At 47.5% G+C, this 24,055-nt stretch overlaps 1 protein-coding gene across 2 annotated transcripts in view; it reads left to right on the top strand.

Annotated features, from left to right (window-relative positions):
• Nucleotides 1-24,055, top strand: part of TBC1D23 (TBC1 domain family member 23) — a 57,721-nt gene that overhangs the window by 23,787 nt on the left and 9,879 nt on the right. Inside the window, exons 4-15 of one of the 2 annotated variants that reach the window (XM_044284473.1) lie at nt 4,695-4,899; nt 5,026-5,149; nt 6,523-6,647; nt 6,736-6,782; nt 7,958-8,061; nt 9,251-9,367; nt 12,427-12,519; nt 12,608-12,778; nt 14,981-15,023; nt 16,474-16,583; nt 17,907-18,049; nt 20,864-20,908. In XM_044284473.1, the coding sequence (XP_044140408.1) occupies nt 4,695-4,899; nt 5,026-5,149; nt 6,523-6,647; nt 6,736-6,782; nt 7,958-8,061; nt 9,251-9,367; nt 12,427-12,519; nt 12,608-12,778; nt 14,981-15,023; nt 16,474-16,583; nt 17,907-18,049; nt 20,864-20,908 (1,327 nt within the window). The remainder of the gene's footprint in view (nt 1-4,694; nt 4,900-5,025; nt 5,150-6,522; nt 6,648-6,735; nt 6,783-7,957; nt 8,062-9,250; nt 9,368-12,426; nt 12,520-12,607; nt 12,779-14,980; nt 15,024-16,473; nt 16,584-17,906; nt 18,050-20,863; nt 20,909-24,055) is intronic. The other variant, XM_044284475.1, reaches the window with a different exon arrangement.

Raw genomic sequence — 24,055 nt, 5'->3', positions numbered from 1 at the left:
GACATGGGAATACCACCTCAGCATGTCTCTGATGATGACGAAACACAGGTGCCAACTGCTGCGTCTTTCTGCAGTGTGCAGACTGAACAGGAGGTCAGGGATCAAGACTGGGTGGAAGACGATGCAGGGGACGATGAGGTCCTAGACCCCACATGGAATGAAGGTCGTGCCACTGACTTTCACAGTTCGGAGGAAGAGGCAGTGGTGAGACCGAGCCAACAGCGTAGCAAAAGAGGGAGCAGTGGGCAAAAGCAGAACACCCGCCGCCAAGAGACTCCGCCTGCTACTGACCGCCGCCATCTGGGACCGAGCACCCCAAAGGCAGCTTCAAGGAGTTCCCTGGCATGGCACTTCTTCAAACAATGTGCTGACGACAAGACCCGAGTGGTTTGCACGCTGTGCCATCAGAGCCTGAAGCGAGGCATTAACGTTCTGAACCTGAGCACAACCTGCATGACCAGGCACCTGCATGCAAAGCATGAACTGCAGTGGAGTAAACACCTTAAAACCAAGGAAGTCACTCAGGCTCCCCCTGCTACCTCTTCTGCTGCTGCCGCCTCGGCCTATTCTGCTGCTGCCGCCTCGGCCTCTTCCTCCGCCTCTGGAGGAACGTTGGCACCTGCCGCCCAGCAAACAGGGGATGTACCACCAACACCACCACCACCACCTCCGTCACCAAGCGTCTCAACCATGTCACACGCCAGCGTTCAGCTCTCCATCTCACAAACATTTGATAGAAAGCGTAAATTCCCACCTAGCCACCCTCGATCCCTGGCCCTGAATGCCAGCATTTCTAAACTACTGGCCTATGAAATGCTGTCATTTAGGCTGGTGGACACAGACAGCTTCAAACAGCTCATGTCGCTTGCTGTCCCACAGTATGTTGTTCCCAGCCGCCACTACTTCTCCAAGAGAGCCGTGCCTTCCCTGCACAACCAAGTATCCGATAAAATCAAGTGTGCACTGCGCAACGCCATCTGTGGCAAGGTCCACCTAACCACAGATACGTGGACCAGTAAGCACGGCCAGGGACGCTATATCTCCCTAACTGCACACTGGGTAAATGTAGTGGCAGCTGGGCCCCAGGCGGAGAGCTGTTTGGCGCACGTCCTTCCGCCGCCAAGGATCGCAGGGCAACATTCTTTGCCTCCTGTTGCCACCTCCTCCTTCTCGGCTTCCTCCTCCTCTTCTTCCACCTGCTCATCCAGTCAGCCACACACCTTCACCACCAACTTCAGCACAGCCTGGGGTAAACGTCAGCAGGCCATTCTGAAACTCATATGTTTGGGGGACAGGCCCCACACCGCACAGGAGTTGTGGCGGGGTATAGAACAACAGACCGACGAGTGGTTGCTGCCGGTGAGCCTCAAGCCCGGCCTGGTGGTGTGTGATAATGGGCGAAATCTCGTTGCAGCTCTGGGACTAGCCAATTTGACGCACATCCCTTGCTTGGCGCATGTGCTGAATTTGGTGGTGCAGAAGTTCATTCACAACTACCCCGACATGTCAGAGCTGCTGCATAAAGTGCGGGCCGTCTGTTCGCGCTTCCGGCGTTCACATCCTGCTGCTGCTCGCCTGTCTGCGCTACAGCGTAACTTCGGCCTTCCCGCTCACCGCCTCATATGCGACGTGCCCACCAGGTGGAACTCCACCTTGCACATGCTGGACAGACTGTGCGAGCAGCAGCAGGCCATAGTGGAGTTTCAGCTGCAGCACGCACGGGTCAGTCGCACTACAGAACAGCACCACTTCACCACCAATGACTGGGCCTCCATGCGAGACCTGTGTGCCCTGTTGCGCTGTTTCGAGTACTCCACCAACATGGCCAGTGGCGATGACGCCGTTATCAGCGTTACAATACAACTTCTATGTCTCCTTGAGAAAACACTTAGGGCGATGATGCAAGAGGAGGTGGCCCAGGAGGAGGAGGAGGAGGAGGAGGAGGAAGAGGGGTCATTTTTAGCACTTTCAGGCCAGTCTCTTCGAAGTGACTCAGAGGGAGGTTTTTGGCAACAGCAGAGGCCAGGTACAAATGTGGCCAGCCAGGGCCCACTACTGGAGGACGAGGAGGACGAGGAGGAGGTGGAGGAGGATGAGGATGAAGCATGGTCACAGCGGGGTGGCACCCAACGCAGCTCGGGTCCATCACTGGTGCGTGGCTGGGGGGAAAGGCAGGACGATGACGATACGCCTCCCACAGAGGACAGCTTGTCCTTACCCCTGGGCAGCCTGGCACACATGAGCGACTACATGCTGCAGTGCCTGCGCAACGACAGCAGAGTTGCCCACATTTTAACCTGTGCGGACTACTGGGTTGCCACCCTGCTGGATCCACGCTACAAAGACAATGTGCCCACCTTACTTCCTGCACTGGAGCGTGATAGGAAGATGCGCGAGTACAAGCGCACGTTGGTAGACGCGCTACTGAGAGCATTCCCAAATGTCACAGGGGAACAAGTGGAAGCCCAAGGCCAAGGCAGAGGAGGAGCAAGAGGTCGCCAAGGCAGCTGTGTCAATGCCAGCTCCTTTGAGGGCAGGGTTAGCATGGCAGAGATGTGGAAAACTTTTGTCAACACGCCACAGCTAACTGCACCACCACCTGATACGCAACGTGTTAGCAGGAGGCAACATTTCACTAACATGGTGGAACAGTACATGTGCACACCCCTCCACGTACTGACTGATGGTTCGGCCCCATTCAACTTCTGGGTCTCTAAATTGTCCACGTGGCCAGAGCTAGCCTTTTATGCCTTGGAGGTGCTGGCCTGCCCGGCGGCCAGCGTTTTGTCTGAACGTGTATTCAGCACGGCAGGGGGTGTCATTACAGACAAACGCAGCCGCCTGTCTACAGCCAATGTGGACAAGCTGACGTTCATAAAAATGAACCAGGCATGGATCCCACAGGATCTGTCCGTCCCTTGTCCAGATTAGACATTAACTACCTCCCCTTAACCATATATTATTGGACTCCAGGGCACTTCCTCATTCAATCCTATTTTTATTTTCATTTTACCATTATATTGCGAGGCTACCCAAAGTTGAATGAACCTCTCCTCTGTCTGGGTGCCGGGGCCTAAATATATGCCAATGGACTGTTCCAATGTTGGGTGACGTGAAGCCTGATTCTCTGCTATGACACGCAGACTGATTCTCTGCTGACATGAAGCCAGATTGTCTGTTACGGGACCTCTCTCCTCTGCCTGGGTGCTGGGCCTAAATATATGCCAATGGACTGTTGCAGTGGTGGCTGACGTGAAGCCTCATTCTCTGCTATGACATGCAGACTAATTCTCTGCTGACATGAAGCCAGATTGTCTGTTACGGGACCTCTCTCCTCTGCCTGTGTGCTGGGCCTAAATATATGCCAATGGACTGTTGCAGTGGTGGCTGACGTGAAGCCTCATTCTCTGCTATGACATGCAGACTAATTCTCTGCTGACATGAAGCCAGATTGTCTGTTACGGGACCTCTCTCCTCTGCCTGGGTGCTGGGCCTAAATATATGCCAATGGACTGTTGCAGTGGTGGCTGACGTGAAGCCTGATTCTCTGCTATGACATGAAGACTGATTCTCTGCTGACATGAAGCCAGATTCTCTGTTACGGGACCTCTCTCCTCTGCCTGTGTGCTGGGCCTAAATATATGCCAATGGACTGTTGCAGTGGTGGCTGACGTGAAGCCTCATTCTCTGCTATGACATGCAGACTGATTCTCTGCTGACATGAAGACAGATTCTCTGTTACGGGACCTCTCTCCTCTGCCTGGGTTCCGGGGCCTAAATATCTGAGAATGGACTGTTCCAGTGGTGGGTGACGGGAAGCCAGATTCTCTGCTATGGGACCTCTCTCCAATTGATTTTGGTTAATTTTTATTTATTTAATTTTTATTTTAATTCATTTCCCTATCCACATTTGTTTGCAGGGGATTTACCTACATGTTGCTGCCTTTTGCAGCCCTCTAGCCCTTTCCTGGGCTGTTTTACAGCCTTTTTAGTGCCGAAAAGTTTGGGTCCTTATTGACTTCAATGGGGTTCGGGTTCGGGTTCGGGACGAAGTTCGGATCCCGAACCCGAACATTTCCGGGAAGTTCGGCCGAACTTCTCGAACCCGAACATCCAGGTGTTCGCTCAACTCTATTCAGGACCATAAAAGAAGATGAGGCACTGCTCTCAAGTAGCATGTCCTCCTGTATGATTAGGACAGGTTCTGTGTGTACTTAATAGCATGGCGGCCATTTTATTTCTCCTAATGATTGCTCCCTACACAAAACGAGCCATCATAACTAATTAAAGGTATTTAGGAATATATTTATAATAGTAATAAGTAATATTTAAGTATTTTCATTTTCCCAATTCCCAGAGAACCCCTTTAATTCTGGGGCTGGTCCATTTCAGTTTGAGATCTGTTTTTTTAGACGGAATAAAAGTACTGTATGCAGCACTTTTATTTTAATTTTTTCTTCCCCATCTACAAAAACGGATCTCAGACGGAAATGGCTCAAACGCATACACAATGTGCAGATCTTATGGACAGGATCCGGTATTTATTTTCATTATTTTCTGTTCTTCTGACGGATCAGAAGAACAGAAATTGAAGCGGAGATGGGAACTCTCCCAAACAAGTAGGGGTTTTCTGCTGGGTGAAATAGTTTTTGCACTTGAATCATTATCATCTTGCTTCCTTTGTGTTTGTTCAGACCAGCTCACCATACCCGAGGAGAGGAGACCAGTCGTTCTCCAGGACATTGAATCTGTAGTCACTTTTTATTGTAAATCCCGTAACGTCAAGTACCATGAAAACGTCAGCTGGCTTTACCTCCTGAAACCGCTGGTGGACCTCAACCTGTCACGGAGCGACTTCTATAACTGCTTCTATGCAATCATGAATAAGTATATTCCAAGGTATTCACATGTATGTGTGTTTGGTATGATGTGGGGCTGGGTAGTTGATGTGTCCCCATGGATTTTGGGATCCGTGACGCGTGCAGCCGCAGTGATTCTGATTGTCGAGTATCTCTTTCTGTTTAGAGATTGTTACAAGAAAGGAAAACCATTCCACCTATTCCGGCTTCTCCTCCAGTATCACGAGCCCGAACTGTGTTCTTTCCTGGACACGAAGAAGATCACACCAGATCTTTATGCACTTAATTGGGTAAGTGTTGGGTTGGATAACCTGCATAAGAGTGTGTAGTATACGCATTGTACACTTTAGCCGAATGTCTGATAAGGTACTGGTGACAGCCCTTTTGTACAGGACCTCTCAGCCCTCTAGTAAATTCTTGTATGCCAAGCAAGTCTGCATTGTCCTGTTCCTCTGTTATTCCACCAGGAAATGTATGATTACATTGACAACGGGGTGTTACCATTCTCCTTTTTAAAGTGGTTTTTCAGGAGTACCATAGTGATGACCTTTCCTCAATGTTATCTAGTACTATACATCTGGTGCAGTCACTTCTTGGTGTCCTGGACCGTGGTTGTCAGGTCTCATCTTGGAACCTTTTGTGGGGAACCGCTCAGCTATGCTGTGTATGTGGTTAGTTATTTTCTATACATTTCCCGAATGGGGCTTGACAAGCGTTCTATAGGACCTTAGGGGGACATGAACTAAGACTACGATTTAGACGCCGGTCTTAGTCCATATCCACTGCCGATTGATGCGCCTAAGTTATGGCCTCTACATAACTTAGGCCCTTTTCCAGCTCCCTTGCTGGCATAGATTCCAGTCAATTTCTACTCCAGGCATAGAAAATGCTGAATCAGATGGGCCTGCTTTCCCGCGCACTTCGGGTCCCCATTGGCCGGGGGGGGGGGGGGGGGGGGAACACATTTTGCCTCAAAACACCTTTGCAACAAAATCTGGGTCTTGAATACGCCAAAAAGTGGCGTATATTTAAAAAATAAAGCCCCCCTTAGTGTACAGGAGTGAGTGGCTACTTCTAGGCAAGAGTTAAAATTTCGCTAAGCCTAAATCAAGTGTGGACTTAAAGGGGTTATTGGGGAATTTATATTGACAATCATTCCTCAGGATAGGTCATCAATATCGGATCCGCAGAGGCCGGCCTCTCTATGAGCACCTCATTTTCTCCCTAGGCCGTGTGACATCACCGTACATCCGTCACATGACTAGTTCCAGCTCAGCCCCATTCAAGTCGATGAGGCTGAGCTGCTACGCTAAGCACAGCTGCTGTACAGTGCTGTGCTTCATATGTGCCGCCAATACTGAGGATGGGTCATCAATAGTATTTCCTGGATAACCCCTTTAAAGGAGAAATTGTTTTTCTTTTATGTATCCTCCCTTTAAGAAATAAAACCACTTTTATGAAGCGAATATCCCAAACTTTTTATATATTGGTTCATAAATGCCAGACTCTCTTCTGGTTTCACGAACAGAGGCAGACAGTGACGGGTGGGGTCTTGTTTCCGAACCTTGCCATGGCTGCGGCCGATGTCTGAATAGAAGGTGACTGTACCCTGTCTCACATGTGTTCTCTGTGGCTAATGGTCTCTCATTTGTGATTTTTTCAGTTTGGTAGCCTCTTTGCCTATCACTGCTCGGTGGAAGTCACCCAGGCGATTTGGGATAGTTATTTACAGCAGGCAGATCCATTCATCATGTACTTCTTGATGCTGATCATGCTTGTCAATGTCAAGTGAGTACTTGGGGGAGGTGTGAGGCAGATTGCTAGGGCTCTGTGTCCGTATTGATCTGGCACTAATGGCTTTTATCTGTCTTTGCAGAGAGGTTGTCTTGGCTGAAGAAATGGAGTCTAAAGAAGAACTCATAAGTAAGACTGTGAGCATGCTCCGAGCGGTTTTATTTTGTGGATTCGGTGTTTAAGATCCAGAGTAGCCGCATACTAATAGGCCAATGCAGTCTGAAGCGTAACAGATATATAAAACTTTACAGGTGCTTGGTTATTAGGCTAAAAGGCTATGGACACCTTCAGGGCAATTTTTTAACGATTGCATTTTACTCATTTTGGGCTGAAAATCTTTTTTTCAATTGTTTTCGTAATAAATTGAGCAATTTTGTGGTACATACAGTTAAAAATAAGTCTATTTGCAGACTCGCTCTTGCGTTCTGTCAGCTGACGCATGAGAGGCCTTATCTCTGATCTTCTGACTTCATAAACACTCATTGAAGCCATATTCATATTATGGGGTTGATAAGAGTTTAGCTATAAGGAGTCTCTATTAGGTCAGGACATGAGCTGTCAGCTGACGGAACTCAGCAGGGACAGTCTGCAAACAGACTGATTTTCTTTTTTAACTGTTGGGCAGGGGTTTTTGAAGGCAGACCAGCAGCAATCATCTAGTCGCTGGTTGGCTTCAATTTGAAGATGGGTTATCTTGTTGAGCGTCTTCTTGAGATGTACCCATAGTCTTGTACGTGTTATGTACTAGCGGGCAATGTGACACGGGCCTAACAAACTGTTTTATTGGTAGTGCTCTGCAAGCTGAAACAATCACCCGAACCGTCATTAATTCAGCAAAATGGCCTTGCATGCCACAGACTTAGGGCTCATGCACACAACAGTATTTTCTTTCCATGTCCGTTCCGTGTTTTTTATTTTTTTTTATTTTTTTTTTGCAGCCCATATGCGGAACCATTTACTTCAATGGGTCCACAAAAAAACTTAAATAACTCTGTGTGCATTCCGTTTCCGTATGTCCTCAAGTCCGTTCCGCAAAATAATAGAACATGTCCTATTCCTGTCTGTTTTGTGGACGAGGACAGGCATTGTTACAATGGATCCGCAAAAAAAACTGATGCAAGACAGACGTCACACGGATGCCATCTTTTTTTTTTCCGGATCTGTGTTTTGCGGACCGCAAAATACATATGCTCGTATGCATAAGCCTTTAAGTAGAGTCACAATGGAAATAGTTATTGTGGGATGTCAAGCCTTTACAAATACCAGAGGCATCCTTCAGATGCATTTTTTTATTTATTTTTTAGAGTTCCTGGAAAGTCCACCTACTAACCTTGATGTAGGAGACATAGAAGATCTGTTCAGTTTGGCTCATCATTACTACATCAAGACTCCAGCTTCTTTTCGCAAGGTAAATGCGTTTATTTTTAAGTTTATGATGTGGAGTATTTATTTAAAGGAATTGTCTCACTTCAGCAAGTGCCATTTATTATGCAGAGGAAGTTAATACAAGGCACTTACTAATATATTGTGATTGTCCATATTGCCTCCTTGCTGGCTGGATTAATTTTTCCATCACATACATTGCTTGTTTCCTTGGTTACGACCACCCTGCAATCCATCAGTGGTGGTTGTGCTTGCACACTATAGGAAAAAGCAACGGCCTCTCCGGTGGCTGGGACTATGGCAGTGTGCATAGGCCGGCCCTATTTCCGGTGGTGTGCAAGCACGAACACCATTGATGTATTTCAGGGTGGTCGTAACCATGGAAACAAGCAGTGTATAATTTGATGGAAAAATGAATCCAGCCAGCAAAGTAAGTGACTTGTATTAACGTCCTCTTTCTGAAGTGAGACAACCCTTTAAGATTTATCATAAAGAGGTCAGTGAACGAGAGCCCCCGTGGTATCGTGCATGGATGATCACCACCCTATTCACTGTCTGAGGCTGGCCATATACATGCGTTCAGCCAACGGGGATCTCTTTCAATGTGTAAATAGAGTGTGGGGATAAAGCCAACCATCAAATGTGTATGAGGGGCCCCTTGAGGTTGCCTTCTTTTTGTTCTATGGGAGATAAGCCGCTGTCATAGGTGCCTGGCACCGGTGTATCTAGCATGAGAGACCCCCCCCCCCCCCCCATACACATTAAATTGTTGGCAGGTTCAGCTTTATCTAGTGTGTATGGCCTGCTTAAGGGACAGCCAAGCACAGCACGCTATCTCCGTCAGTTCCCTAGACAGTGAATGTTGCTGTAGTCAAAGATAAACACAGGGGACCCTCATTGTCGTGACCATTGGTGGTAGCGGTCGGACCTCCGGCAATGGTACATTTTATCACCTATACTGTGGATAGATAATAAATGTTGTAAGTCTGAAAACCCCTTTAATAAGATTAAAGGGGTTCTTCTGTCCACGATTTTTATATTGATGACCTATCCGCAAGATAGCTGGTCGGCAGGTGAAGCGGGTTGTCAGACCTCCACCAATCAGATATTGATTGTCTATCCTGAGGATATGCCACCTGGACAACCCATTGAAGTAAACTCCAGTCTTTAATGATGTTTCTGGCCTCTTACTTGCCTATGTATCTTTATTCTAGGACAACCAGAGCTTGTTTGGCAGCAGCTTGATCGCTCTGAAAGACGACTCTGATCTCAGTCAGGCTCTTTGTTTGGCAATTTCTGTACCAGAAATTCTTCAGGCAAATCAGCAAGAGGTAAGTACAGTAAGTGCCATTGAGTCCTTTATTAGGAGACATCTGCAGTGTTGGCCATGAGCAAAGGGAAATGAACGTGACCTTGACTCTCTCTGCCAGTACGCTGTAAGGGGGCTTGTCTTCTCTGCCAGTACGCTGTAAGGGGGCTTGTCTTCTCTGCCAGTACGCTGTAAGGGGGCTTGTCTTCTCTGCCAGTACGCTGTAAGGGGGCTTGTCTTCTCTGCCAGTACGCTGTAAGGGGGCTTGTCTTCTCTGCCAGTACGCTGTAAGGGGGCTTGTCTTCTCTGCCAGTACGCTGTAAGGGGGCTTGTCTTCTCTGCCAGTACGCTGTAAGGGGGCTTGTCTTCTCTGCCAGTACGCTGTAAGGGGGCTTGTCTTCTCTGCCAGTACGCTGTAAGGGGGCTTGTCTTCTCTGCCAGTACGCTGTAAGGGGGCTTGTCTTCTCTGCCAGTACGCTGTAAGGGGGCTTGTCTTCTCTGCCAGTACGCTGTAAGGGGGCTTGTCTTCTCTGCCAGTACGCTGTAAGGGGGCTTGTCTTCTCTGCCAGTACGCTGTAAGGGGGCTTGTCTTCTCTGCCAGTACGCTGTAAGGGGGCTTGTCTTCTCTGCCAGTACGCTGTAAGGGGGCTTGTCTTCTCTGCCAGTACGCTGTAAGGGGGGCTTGTCTTCTCTGCCAGTACGCTGTAAGGGGGGCTTGTCTTCTCTGCCAGTACGCTGTAAGGGGGGCTTTCCTCTCTGCCAGTACGCTGTAAGGGGGCTTTCCTCTCTGCCAGTATGCTGTAAGGGGGGCTTGTCTTCTCTGCCAGTACGCTGTAAGGGGGCTTGTCTTCTCTGCCAGTACGCTGTAAGGGGGCTTGTCTTCTCTGCCAGTACGCTGTAAGGGGGCTTGTCTTCTCTGCCAGTACGCTGTAAGGGGGCTTGTCTTCTCTGCCAGTACGCTGTAAGGGGGCTTGTCTTCTCTGCCAGTACGCTGTAAGGGGGCTTGTCTTTTCTGCCAGTACGCTGTAAGGGGGCTTGTCTCTTCTGCCAGTACGCTGTAAGGGGGCTTGTCTCTTCTGCCAGTACGCTGTAAGGGGGCTTGTCTTCTCTGCCAGTACGCTGTAAGGAAGCTTGTCTTCTCTGCCAGTACGCTGTAAGGGGGCTTGTCTTCTCTGCCAGTACGCTGTAAGGGGGGCTTGTCTTCTCTGCCAGTACGCTGTAAGGGGGGCTTGTCTTCTCTGCCAGTACGCTGTAAGGGGGGCTTGTCTTTTCTGCCAGTACGCTGTAAGGGGGCTTGTCTTTTCTGCCAGTACGCTGTAAGGGGGCTTGTCTTTTCTGCCAGTACGCTGTAAGGGGGCTTGTCTTTTCTGCCAGTACGCTGTAAGGGGGCTTGTCTTCTCTGCCAGTACGCTGTAAGGAAGCTTGTCTTCTCTGCCAGTACGCTGTAAGGGGGCTTGTCTTGCATACAAATGCAACTAGGCCAAATAATCCGGCATATAAGGAAAAAAAGAAAATGATGAAAACCAGAACATGTCCTAGATTTCTCTCACCCAGCAGGCACATTCCCTTAGGTAGGGTATGGCCCCACGTAGAGCAGAATTGTGTGCGGAAAATCGGCAGAGTTTACGGTAGCAGTGACGTGGGTGAGATTTAACACGCTGCCGAGAGTGTCTGCAGTGAAATTCGCACATGTCATGCACTGCAGATTTTAAATACGTCATTTTATGTTAATATCGGCTGTGATTTCACTCTTTGCAGTGCATGGGGTGAAATTGGTAGAACCGCCACAGCATTTCCACACCGCAATATGCAGGATTTCGGGCACATCTGCAGAAGATCCACAGCAGTCCATGTGGCCGTGTGCTACTTTTCAGGGACATCCTTGTGTTTAGCTGAACTAATAAACACTAGACTGCAGGATACAGACAGGCAATATGTACAGAGCACAAGACTCTTCTTGTATTTTCCTTTACTATTTCTTAGTGAATAAAAAGTCTTATCACTTGATGCCTGTTTACAAAGAGGGGGTTATTTGAAGGGCCAACAGTAATGTGGCACCATGTGATTGCAGCCTTGACTCCGTCCAGCACACGAGTGCATGATGTCTACAGTCCGATCAAGCAGAAAGTATTATTTCTATCATACAGTATGTTATCTGCTGGTGCAGTAACGTCCCTCATAGATTCGCTCATATCTCCTTCACTTTAAAGACAATATAGATCAAGAGGTTATCCCACAAATAATACTGTGTTTAATCCAAAAGCATTTAATTCTACACCTCTTTTGTGCTGACTCTCCTTTATAACTGTTTTTCTGTGCAAGTTACTATATTAACGTAGTATAGCGCCATGTAGCCTTTCAGCTCCCCCTCCATAGTGTATCCACCCTTGTAAGTGTTACGAGGTGGAGATGCACGGTTTCTCGGCTTGGTCATATTCGGCAGTGTGGATATGTCAAAGCTGTTGAGCCAGCTGATCCATAATCTCTAGAATCTTCTTTTCTTGGGAGCATACGCAACGGCGTTCTCCTCCTATGACCAGCAGAGATGATGCTGGAGAATATGGGACCGCCGGCTGACAAACAGTGACAAGAATAGGCATTTCTATATAGGGCTTGCCCTGTGCGTTCCGCAAAATGCTGAACGCACGTGGCCACAAAACACTTACGGTTGTCTGAATGCACCCTTAGGGAAAGATATGCACCTGTTCTGTGCTTAGAGCCGAACCTGGTTTTGGCTTAAAATCACTGACCGAACACTGTGTGAATAAGGCCGCATGCACACGGCCTCTGTGTGTTTTGCAGTCCGCAAACTGCAGATCCGCAAAACACTGATGGCGTCCGTGTGCGTTCTGCAATTTGCGGAATGGTGTGGACAGCCATTAATATAACTGCCTATTCTTGTCCGCAAAACGGACAAGAATAAGACAGGTTATTTTTTTGCGGACCACGGAACGGAGCAACAGAAGGGAAGTGAATGGGTCCGCATCCGAGCCGCAAAAACTGTGGCTCTGATGCGGACCAAAACAACTGCCGTGTGCATGAGGCCTAAGACATAACACTCATGTTTTCTTGCTCCTCCAGGATGGTGTGCGGTTCTTTGTGGTGGATTGCCGGCCTGCAGAGCAGTACAATTCTGGCCATCTCTCTACAGCGTTTCACTTGGACTCTGACTTGGTATGTAGACAACACTTCTCGGTCACTGCGATCTAGCTGTGAAAGCCTGCTGTACTGTATGTAGTGAGCTCTGATGTGTGTTCTACAGATGCTACACAATCCCGGAGAGTTTGCATTGTCGGTGAAGTCTCTTCTAGAGGCGCAGAAGCAGTCCATTGAGTCTGGCTCGGTGGCCGGAGGAGAACACTTGTGCTTCATGGGCAGTGGCAGAGAAGAAGAAGACATGTACATGAATATGGTTCTTGCCCATTTCTTACAGGTTTGATCTCCTCATATTTGTATAGGCTCATGATTAATAGAATCACAGAATCAACTGCAGTCCAGGAATCTGTTTTCTGCCTATTTACCATTTAGAGGGACAGATACAGAAGGTCACTAATTGTTATCCCTTTTGCAAATAATTTTGTGTTGGACTTAATGGTCGGTGTTCGATCTAAATACTCTATGGATTATTGGAGTTGTCCAGTCTCATGGCATTTTTTACCAGCAGCTGACAAAAAAAGAAAAGGAGTAATAGCTAAGCAATCCCTCGCTGCCGCATCCTTGGTTCAGTGATGGTCTGTATTAGGCTACTTTCACACTAGCGCTTGATCGGATCCGTTCTGAACGGATCCGATCATATTAATGCAGACGGAGGCTCCGTTCAGTACGGATCCGTCTGCATTAATAACTTAGAAAATGTTCTAAGTGCGCAAGATGCCTGAGCGGATCCGTCCAGACTTTCAATGTAAAGTCAATGGGGGACGGATCCGCTTGAAGATTGAGCCATATGGTGACCTCTTCAAGCGGATCCGTTCCCATTGACTTACATTGTAAGTCTGGACGGATCCGCACGCCTCCGCACGCCTCCGCACGGCCAGGCGGACAGCTGAACACTGCAAGCAGCGTTCAGCTGTCCGCCTGTCCGTGCGGAGGCGAGCGGAGCGGAGGCTGAACGCCGCCAGACTGATGCAGTCTGAGCGGATCCGCTCCATTCAGACTGCATCAGGGCTGGACGGAGGCGTTCGGGTCCGCTCGTGAGCTCCTTCAAACGGAGCTCACGAGCGGACCGACGAACGCTAGTGTGAAACTAGCCTTAACTGTGCTCCATCTATGACGCGGCACGTTTTGAACGTGTTTTTCAGGCGTTTGGGAAGACAACTGAAAAAATACAATTGACCCCCAAAAATACACAGAGAAAATATGAGGAAATAAAGCACTGTTTATAGTACATGTTTTTTATTTCACTATTGGTTTTTGAGCATACATTGGGCTGCAGCATTTTTTATTTTTTTTTGCAAATACTTATATATAGAATACTGCCAGAAAAAAAATAGCTTTTTCCTAAAAACATGCAAGAGTGAAACCACCCTTTTTACTATTAGAAAAGGATTTGTTCCCCCCCCCCAAAAAAAACAGCACTTTTGCCCATGTGCATGGTAATGCAGCTCATCTCTATTTACTTGAATGAATGTGGATAAAGTGCAATACTGGACACAGAATAAGAGCAGCGCTTGTTCTTTTCTAATCCTTAACCACCCCTTTTATTTGAAATGGAAAATTATTTGCAATAGAAATCTATCCTTTTTGTGGCATAAAAATACTTTGGCGGTCTTTTATTAAGCTGAAATATGCCTAAACTAGGTGTATTTCAGACGCAGATTATGGTGCAACGGTTAGTTGCGCCGCAATCAGCGACTTTTCTCTCCGCTCACAATAGGTCTAAAAATGTGGGTGTGACGGGGAAGGGGCCAGCCCGTCTCATTTACCATTGAAATGGGTGTAGAAAAAGGTCTAAATGTAAGACAGCTAGGAGGCTCTCATACATTTCGAAGCGGTGGTGGATCCGACGAAGTTATGTAGAGGCGCCTTTTCATAACTCTGTCGAATCCACCGCCAGCTATGGGGCTTTATTAAGACCGGCGTCTAAAATGCTGGTCTTAAGTGGGGTTTTTGCCCATCTCAGACAATGGAGGCATATCGCTAGGATATGCCCCATTGTCTAATAGGTGCGGGTCCCACCTACAATGAGAACGGAGCCGGGAAATGAACGGAGGGCGCACTGCGCATGCGCAGCCGCTCTCCATTCATTTTTATGGGGCCGCCGAAAATAGCCGAGCCGTCTGCCCCATAGAAATGAATGGGAGCATGGGCCGCGCGTGCGCTTTCATTCACTTCTATAGTAGCAGGGCTTGGTGGTGGATGGACCCCGGGAAATCCAGGGTCCTCCAGCCACAGCGCTCCCCGCTTCATTCTCGTTGTAAGTGCAGGTCCCAGCGGTGGGACCTGCACCTATCAGACAATGGGGGCATATCCTAGCGATATGCCCCCATTGTCTGTGCTGAGAATGCCCCTTTAATAAATGTGCCTCTTTGTCACTAGAAATGTTCTTGGATCATATAGACCAAAAGAATATTTATGTTGATAGGTAAAATTTCTTCATTCAATGTGTTTGTTTTATTAAATTATTTTTTTTTAACAGAAAAACAAGGAATATATAAGTATTGCCAAAGGAGGATTTATGGGTAAGTTACTTTCTGCTTCAGTCATCTGTGCGAATGTAGATGTTTGTCCAGGTATTTGAAATATATACAGTAAACACACACACACACACACACACACACACACACGTCCTTGCTTTTATTATATTGTGAAGTGCTGCCCCCTGAGTATCTAAGCGCTGCATCCTCTTTACCGTCTCGCTTGTAGCAGTGGTGCAGTGTGATTACAACTGCTCGTCCCATTCAAGTGAAGAGGATGCCTGATAATTGATGATTTATTGATATCGTAAAAAATGACTCGGGTCAGTGGGCGGTTGTGCTCACCACACCTATGGTCATCATTCCATGTGAAATAAATCACATGGGAGTTATTCTGATTGCGTGATTTGAGTCAGTAAGGAATTTTTTCCCCCTAAAATTGGCTTCTACCTCAGTTTAATTTTTTTTGCCTTCCTCTGGATCAACTTGCAGGATAACAGGCCAAACTGGATGGACAAATGTCTTTTTTTTTCAGCCTTATAATCTATGAATATGTTACATAATTCTTCCCGATTCTGCGTCTTATCCTTTTGTCGGGCGCTCGCTTCCTCCTTTTCACCCCAATTTTGCAGGTACTCTGGTCAGTCCTCGTGAGGGTGCTTTTTCACCAGGCGGCTGGCCTCCAGCTCCAAATTTAGGGGAGTGGGGTATTTTACAGAGGAGAAAGGGACTAGGTAAAATCCAATGAAAATTGCAGCAGCGCATCATAAAATCGCCACAGTGTCATTCAGTGCCCAATGAGCTCATCCTGAAAATGGCCGCTGATGTAGAAGCACATGATACGACTCCCTCTGTTAGTCTCTCCCATTGTAACGCCCTATGCCTGCACTGGTTTCTTGATGCGCAAGCACAGATTAAAGCGGCTGTCCCATTATTAGTGCTCAAAATCAGACCTCTTTAGTCTGCTCTGCTTTATTTCAAGCTGCCAGGTCACGGGGCGTGCCCTTTCTCAGGAAACGTGGTCTGTCTGCTGCAGCTGGTGGCAGTTGAAGGATGGAACTGAGCATGTGCGTCCAGTAAAGTGCAAACAGCAGGTGGCGCTATACAGATAGGTTTCAATGAATAACTCAGTGGCCATACTAAATGTTTAATTAAATCCAATTACAAAAGTATTCAGATCCAGGTGCTGGCTTGAAAACTGTAGAATATTTTTCTTGGGACAACATCTTTAAAGCTTCATATGATATTCTCTTCTGCACTTGCACACGAGCAGTGGGTTACAATCGGATAGATTACAGGCTATTATCAGGATAAGAGCAGCAGGGCTGTGCGGGGAGAGGACCTGTATTACCATTGGATACTGCTTAAAAAGGCTATAAAAATGCACATTGTATATTAGCAAATTGCATAAATCTCCTGTATTCATTGTCCCATATAACGTGCAAACCCCTTTAATGTGTGTTTTTTCAGTCTTTGTTTTTTGCTCTTTATACAGTGTTGCAGCAGCACCTGGCAGACATTAATGTAGAAGGACCGGACTGTGGCTATGGGCATTGGATTGCTAGTACATCTGGATCCCGGGGCAGTATGAGCTCCTATACAGATGTAAGTGCAGATATTCATTGCCTCCTGACTAGGGTTGGGCGATATACCGGTATCACGATATACCGCGGTATTAAAAAAACGGCGATATGGCGATATCGCCGTTTCCTAAATACCGCGGTATTTTCTGACATCATCAAAGCGGTCAGACCTCTTCTAAACGTGCGTCCGCCCGCCCCTGCACCTTGCATAGCGCTGGGTAATTACTTCCTCTCGCTCCTGGCCTGCCTCCTTCTTGCTCCGCCTCCCTTAGTCAAGTCTCCACCCACCATCTGACGTCGTCATCCACCAGTGCCGGCTCTGTGTGTGGCGAACTGGCGATCCCCTGTGTGAGTACTGGTGTCTCTGGAGAGACTTTTTCTGCGGCTGTCTCACTAGTGTGTGCTCTGTCTGATGACGAAATTATAAACCTACTACTTCCTGCAGCGGCCGCCCTGACTCTCCCTCCTCCTCGCTCCCATAAGACCTTATTATAACGCTCCTTGTGGCCCCCCATACAGTGTAACGCCTCCTTGTGGCCCCCCATACAGTGTAACGCCTCCTTGTGGCCCCCCATACAGTGTAACGCCTCCTTGTGGCCCCCCATACAGTGTAACGCCTCCTTGTGGCCCCCCATACAGTGTAACGCCTCCTTGTGGCCCCCCATACAGTGTAACGCCTCCTTGTGGCCCCCCATACAGTGTAACGCCTCCTTGTGGCCCCCCATACAGTGTAACGCCTCCTTGTGGCCCCCCATACAGTGTAACGCCTCCTTGTGGCCCCCCATACAGTGTAACGCCATCTCCCTGTGGCTGCCCCCATACAGTGTAACGACGTCTCCCTGTGGCTGCCCCCATACAGTGTAACGACGTCTCCCTGTGGCTGCCCCCATACAGTGTAACGACGTCTCCCTGTGGCTGCCCCCATACAGTGTAACGACGTCTCCCTGTGGCTGCCCCCATACAGTATAACGTCTCCCTGTGGCTGCCCCATACAGTGTAACGTCTCCCTGTGGCTGCCCCCATACAGTGTAACGTCTCCCTGTGGCTGCCCCCATACAGTGTAACGTCTCCCTGTGGCTGCCCCCATACAGTGTAACGTCTCCCTGTGGCTGTCCCCATACAGTATAACGCCTTGTGTTTTTTTTTCTTTTAAATGGGCATTTATCGCGATATATATCGTTATCGCGATAACTTTTTTAATATCGTTATCGTCTGAATATTTTTGATATCGTCCAACCCTACTCCTGACTCTTTCTGATGTTACACCGTATAGTATCGTAACGCCCCGATGACTGAATGTCGCAGTAATAAGAACGTTTAAGAACGGAGGTGATTGATTTTGCAGGGCGATTCTTCCAATGGATTTGGGGACGGCAAAGGGATGAAGTCTTTAGTAAATAAAATGACGGTGGCATTGAAAACCAAGTCGGTGAATGTCAAGGAGAAAGTGATCAGCTTCATTGAGAATACTTCCACCCCTGTAGACAGGTGAGTGTGTAAGTGCTGGGAAAAGCCAACTGCATCCCATGGCTCCTTCTATCAGGATTTTTACTTCTCATTCATTTTGTTGGGATAAAATGTGCAATACAGATAAGTTATTGGCTTAAAAAAGACCTTTTACTGTGAACCAGTTATTCACCGTCAGCTTATGGCCTGCACTTAAAGGGCATCTGTCAGCAGATTTGTCCCTATGACACTGGCTGACCTGTTCCATGTGCGCTTGGCAGCTGAAGGCATCTGTGTTGGTCCCATGTTCATATGTGCCCGCATTGCTGAGACAAATGATGTTTTATTACATGCAAATGAGCCTCTAGGAGCAACGGGGGCGTTGTCATTACTCCTAGAGGCTCTGCTCTCTCTGCAACTGCTGCACCTTCTGCACTTTGACTCAGGGCTAGACAGTGCAAACGTTATCATGACTGCCTGGCCCTGTCCAAAGTGCAGAGAGAGCAGAGTCTCTAGGTGTAACGGCAACGCTCCCGTTGCTCCTAGAGGCTCATTTGCCCTTTAACATTTAGTGGTTTGTGCTCTTCTTCCTCTGACACACTTTTAGTTGCCTTATGAAGACGCCTTGAATATAGCTGTGGGACCTGTCCATGTCTGTTCTGTAGAGTAGGATTGTATGAATGCACTGTATACATTTAATGTATGTTGCAGTTCAGGCAGAATGAGTCTCAGGACTGCAGGTTTACAGCTATGTTATTCTTCCTCCCTTTTAGAAAGATAAAACTTTAAAGGGTTTCTGTCACCTGAGAAATGGGTATTAAGCTGGCTGACACTGCGATGTGCTAATGTCAGCTGTACATAACTATATTAGAGCCATCTCACTGCCTGAAGCCTTTATTAAGAAAAACAAACTTGTATAATATGCAAATTAACCCCTGGGGGGGGGGGGGGGGTTGCACCTGCTCCTAGGGGCTCCGTTTGCCCACCTCTTTTCTCGCCATTCTTCTCTTGATTGACAGGGCCAGACAGCGCTGCTCTCCTCCCGCTATCCGTGTCTGCAGTGTAAATCTCACACCGTTCAGTATTCGGCGCAGGCGCAGTGAGGGAAGGACACTTGGTGGCTGCGCTGTTCAATACTAAATACCGGGAGATTTACACTGCAGACACGGATGGCGGGAGGAGAGCAGCGCTGCCTGGCCCTGTCAATCAAGAGAAGAATGGCGTGAAAAGAGGGGGGCAAACGTAGCCTCTAGTAGCAGGTTCAACCCCCCCCCCCCCCCTTCCTGCTCCTAGAGGCTAATTAGCATATTATAAAAGTTCATTTTCCTCAATAAAGGGTCTAGGCAGTGAGATGGCACTAATATAGTTATGTTCAGCTGACATTAGCACATCGAAGTGTCAGCCAGCTTAATACCCATTTCTCAGGTGACAGAAACCCTTTAAGGGGTTGCCCAGCCTGTTTTAAGTGATGGCTGATCCTCAGGATAGGCCATTACTGTCCTATCGGCAGGGCTCCAACACCCTGCACCCCCTCTGATCAGCTGCTCTGTCTGTCTCCGTCAGTGGAAATTGGCGCCAGAGCTACAGAGCATTGTCTACATTGTAGTGGACGGCGCTCGTTACTGCAGCGCCAAGAGCCGTTGTCTACAACGGTAAGTGTGCAGTTTCAGCGATGACTTCTGAAGAAGGAGCAACACATAACAACTGATCTGTGGGTGTTCGGGGCGGCGGACCCCGCCAATAGGCTAGTAATGGCCTATCCGGAGGATAGTCCATCACTTAAAACAGTCTGGACAACCCCTGTAACAGGTAAAGACTACAAAGTGAATGGCCTATAGACTGGTGGGGGTTCAGTTCCCAGCTCCCCTGTCAATAACCTGATAGAAGGGGAAAATAACTCCTTCGTAGCTTCCAGGACCCAGCGTCGCTCTGTCCATTGAGGCTGTGCCAGGAATTGCAGATATTTCTTGTTCACCTGAATGGGACTGAGCCTCAGTGAGCTGTAATACCAGGCACAGCCACTACCAAGTACAGCGCTGCACCTAGAAAGCAATGGAGATGCCCCAGCCCCCTGGGGGATTTGGCGGAGTTAGACCCGAACTGATCTAATATTCTATCCCTGTTATCGGGATAGGGTATCATTGTTGCAGTCCTGGTAAACATTCAGCTTTATCTTTAGGGTGCATTCACACGACAGCGCCGTGTTTTTGCAGTCTGCAAATTGCGGATCTGCAAAACGGGGAAGCCGCCTGTGTGCTTTCCGCAATTTATGGAACCGGTGGCCCATTATAGAAATGCCTATTCTTGTCCGCGATTGCAGACAAGCATAGGACGTGCTCTATATTTTTTGAGGGGCTGCTGAACAGAACAACCGATGAGGACAGTCAGCACACGCTGTGCTGTCCTCATCTTTTGCAGCCCTATTGAAATGAATGGGTCCCACCCATTCTGCAAAATTGCGGAACAGATGCAGAGCCTTTCCTATTGTCGCATGAATGATCCCTTGTAGAAGAAGGAAGGAGCTGTAGTGGGCTGCAGTTCCAGGCACAGCCACAGTATGGCGTTGTGTCTGGTAAATAGTCAGACAAGCGCAGCAGATGCTGGAGCACAAGTCCAGCAGATCACCGGAAACCCACGAAGGTTACAGTAATACTTTATTGCTGATTTTATGTTTTTTTTTATTTTTATTTTTTTATACGTGTGTAGTGAATAGAAAAGTCTGTATTTCTTTCCCCCAGTCACTGAGTATTTGCTGATTAGTTTTTAAGATCAGACATATTGGAATTGTCGGTTAATGTGACTTTTTTGTTGATGTAATCCTTTTCGGTTTGTGTCCTGTGCCTCAATTTACTGTAGAATGACTTTCAATCTTCCCTGGCCAGAGAGGGCGAGTTTGGAGCGGTAAGCTGTAGTGAGCTGTGATTCCACCACCTCTTCTGTCCTCTAAGCACAGCGTCTCACCCTACGTAAGCATCAGTCACGCCGACACGTGCCACCAGCCACACCTCCCCTGCCGCCATCTTGATTCCACTCATGCACACGACGTGTCTGTTTTTGTGGTCCGCAAATCACGGGGCCACAAAATACGGATACCTTCCGAGTGCAATCCGCAATTTTCTCACTTCCATTACTAGAAATAACTATTTTTGTCGACCATAATTTATATCCTTTTCGGAACAGACAGCAGACGGAAGACATAGCTGTGCTGTAGTATTTTTATTTTTTGCAAACTAAGGGTCCGTTCACACGTCCGTGGTGTGTTACGGACCCCCAAATTGCGGATCCGCAACACACACGGCCGGCATCCGCTATAGAACTGCCTATTCTTGTCCGCAGCTGCCTCTTTTGAGGGGCTGCGGACCGGAAGTTCGGAGCCGCGCTCCGCAAATGCGGAAGCGGAGAGCACATAATGTGCTCTCCGCTTCACGTCCGGGCCCATAGAGAATGAATGGGTCCGCACCCGTTCCGCAAAATTAGGGAACGGGTGCGGACCCTTTTGCGGACGTGTGAATGGACCCTAATAGAGATGAAAGGGTCTGTGTGCAATACGCCAAAAATTATCAGACACGGATACAAAATACGGTCGTGTGCACGAGGCCTTAGTCTATAATCTATAGGCGCCCAAATTCTCAAAAGCAACTTTGGTCCTTGTGGAAGATCCTGCCCCCTTGTGGCCTCTGTCGGTGTTACTGATGCTTCTCTCTCCATTACTAAAGAGTAGAGGGCCCCGCTCACCTCGTCTCCTAACCGCACAGCCGCACTAATGTTCTCTTCCATCTGAAGCTGATCTGCTCTCTGCTCATAACATTTCACTCCAGAATAGTAAATTATAGATGCGTTAATGCCAACCATTTCCTCTCACACTTTCCTCCAATAGACACGGACATTAGAAGCACATTACTGGTTTTCCCCATTAGTGCCTTTTGAAAGCTACAAAATATTTTCGGCTCACCGTGTGTAGAAATATTTTGTACGCTTTGTTTGCTTGCTGCACTTTATTCATTTATGATAAATCTGTGGACTGGTCGCCATATTGTTTGCTGATCCACATGTTGTCCTCATAAGAAGTCCATTTATTCCAGGCTTTTTCTCTTACAGAGCAATGCTTGCGGAGGTTTCTCTCATTGTGAGGGTTATTCAAGGAGGTTTTAACTTTAAAAGGGTTGTTCAGGATTAGAAGAGGGTCTCTTAATTTCACAGAAAGTGCGCCCCTTCTGTCAGTGGGCTGTGTCTAGTATTGCACTTTATCCTCCCTGAAGTTAATGGGGCTGAGCTGCATTCATCTCATGGACCATAGTGGTGCTATTTATAATCCTGGACAATTACTTTAAAGCGTATTATGGTTTTGTAAAAGTGATATTGGTAAGAATGGAATAACGGAGACTGCACGTGACTGTATGTATTTTGCGGTCCGCAAAAAATACAAATGACGTCAGTGTTACATCCATATTGCATCCGTTTCTTTTGCGGATCCATTGTAACAATGCCTGTCCCTGTCCGCAAAACGGACAAGAATAGGACATGTTCTATCTTTTTTGCAGAACAGACATGCGGAAACGGAACGCAATTCAGTTTTTTTGCGGGCCCATTAAAGTGAATAGTTCCGCATATGGGCCTCAAAGAAAAGGGTTTATTACTCTTACCGGTAATTGGATTTTCCATTAGCCTCCCCAACAGCACTGACAGGAGGGTATCCCTGCCCCCTGGACAGGAAAGAAAAATTATTATTATTAGATCAACATAATACAATCCACCAGGGTAATTATACTTTTACCAAAAACAACAAACAAGGGTGGAAAAACTCCCAGTGCCGTTAGGGAGGCTAATGGAAAATCCAATTACTGGTAAGAGTAATTAACTCTTTTCCCCAACAGCATTGACAGGAGGATTAACAGAGAATGAACATATTTCAGGGAGGGACTACTGTAGAAAGAACTCTACGCCCAAAGGACAAGTCCTGATTATGGGTCACATCCAGCCTATAGTGCTTAAAAAAAGGTCATAGGATTAGCCCAGGCAGCCGCTTTGCAGATCTGTTCAATTGATATAGCGGCGTTTTCTGCCCAGGAGGCTGACATAGCCCGAATCGAATGGGTTTTGAGTCCTGCTGGTATAACAAAGAGAGATAGCGTCTCTTATCCACCGAGCGATCGTAGGCTTCCTGGCTGCTAGACCCTTATTAGGACCTTGGACTGGATAAAGAGGTGGTCCGACTGTCTGATCCGCTTTGTTCTCTCCAGATAACCTAGTAGGCAACGTCTTACATACAGATTGTGGAACTTCCTCTCTTGGTCCATTGTAGGAGAATCCCAGAAGGACTACAGAACAACTTCCAGATTACAATGGAATTTTGAAACTACGTTTGGAAGGAACGCTGGGCAATGCTTAAGGAAAGGCAGTCTTAAGTGATAAAAGCTTCATGGAGATACAAATCAATGGGTTCGAATGGCGACTCCATTAAGACTGTAAGAGCTAAATTTAAGTTCCATGTTGGAATGGTAGAGCGTATGGTTGGTGAGATTCTGACTGCACCTTTAAAAAAATTCCTTGATTAAAGGTGGTTCAGCCAATTTTGCATCCAGAAAAATACTCAAGGCCGACATCTGCACTTTGAGGGTAGAGGGTTTGAGACCCTTGTTCAACCCCGACTGTAGGAAATCCAAAATAATGGGAACATTCGTAAGGGAATTTTGACAGTTTTTGCTCTTCGTAAAGGCAAGAAAGGCCTTCCAGGTCCTAAGATAAATTTTTGATGTCACGGCTTTTCTACCTTTTAGTATAGTGGAGATTACTGGATCCGAGAGGCCCTTTCCTTTTAAAGCTAGGCGTTCAATCTCCAAGCTGTCAATTTGAGTTGAGAGACTCTGGGGTGGTGAATGGGACCCTGAAATAAAAGATCTGGAAGTGCTGGAAGAGTCCAAAATTGGTCTCACCAAATCAGCTGAAGCATCGGCTAAAAAGTTTTTTGCTTGTTTCAACTTCGGTAGAGATGCTAAGTTCTCCTCTGTAGGAGTTCCAGCTGCCAGGGTATCTTCTAATTTTACCTAG

This window comes from Bufo gargarizans, chromosome 3 (genome assembly GCF_014858855.1).
Source record: "Bufo gargarizans isolate SCDJY-AF-19 chromosome 3, ASM1485885v1, whole genome shotgun sequence".
Taxonomy (NCBI): Eukaryota; Metazoa; Chordata; class Amphibia; order Anura; family Bufonidae; genus Bufo; species Bufo gargarizans.
The sequence above is the reverse complement of the archived record's forward strand: the minus strand, read 5'-3'. Positions and strand labels throughout refer to the sequence as shown.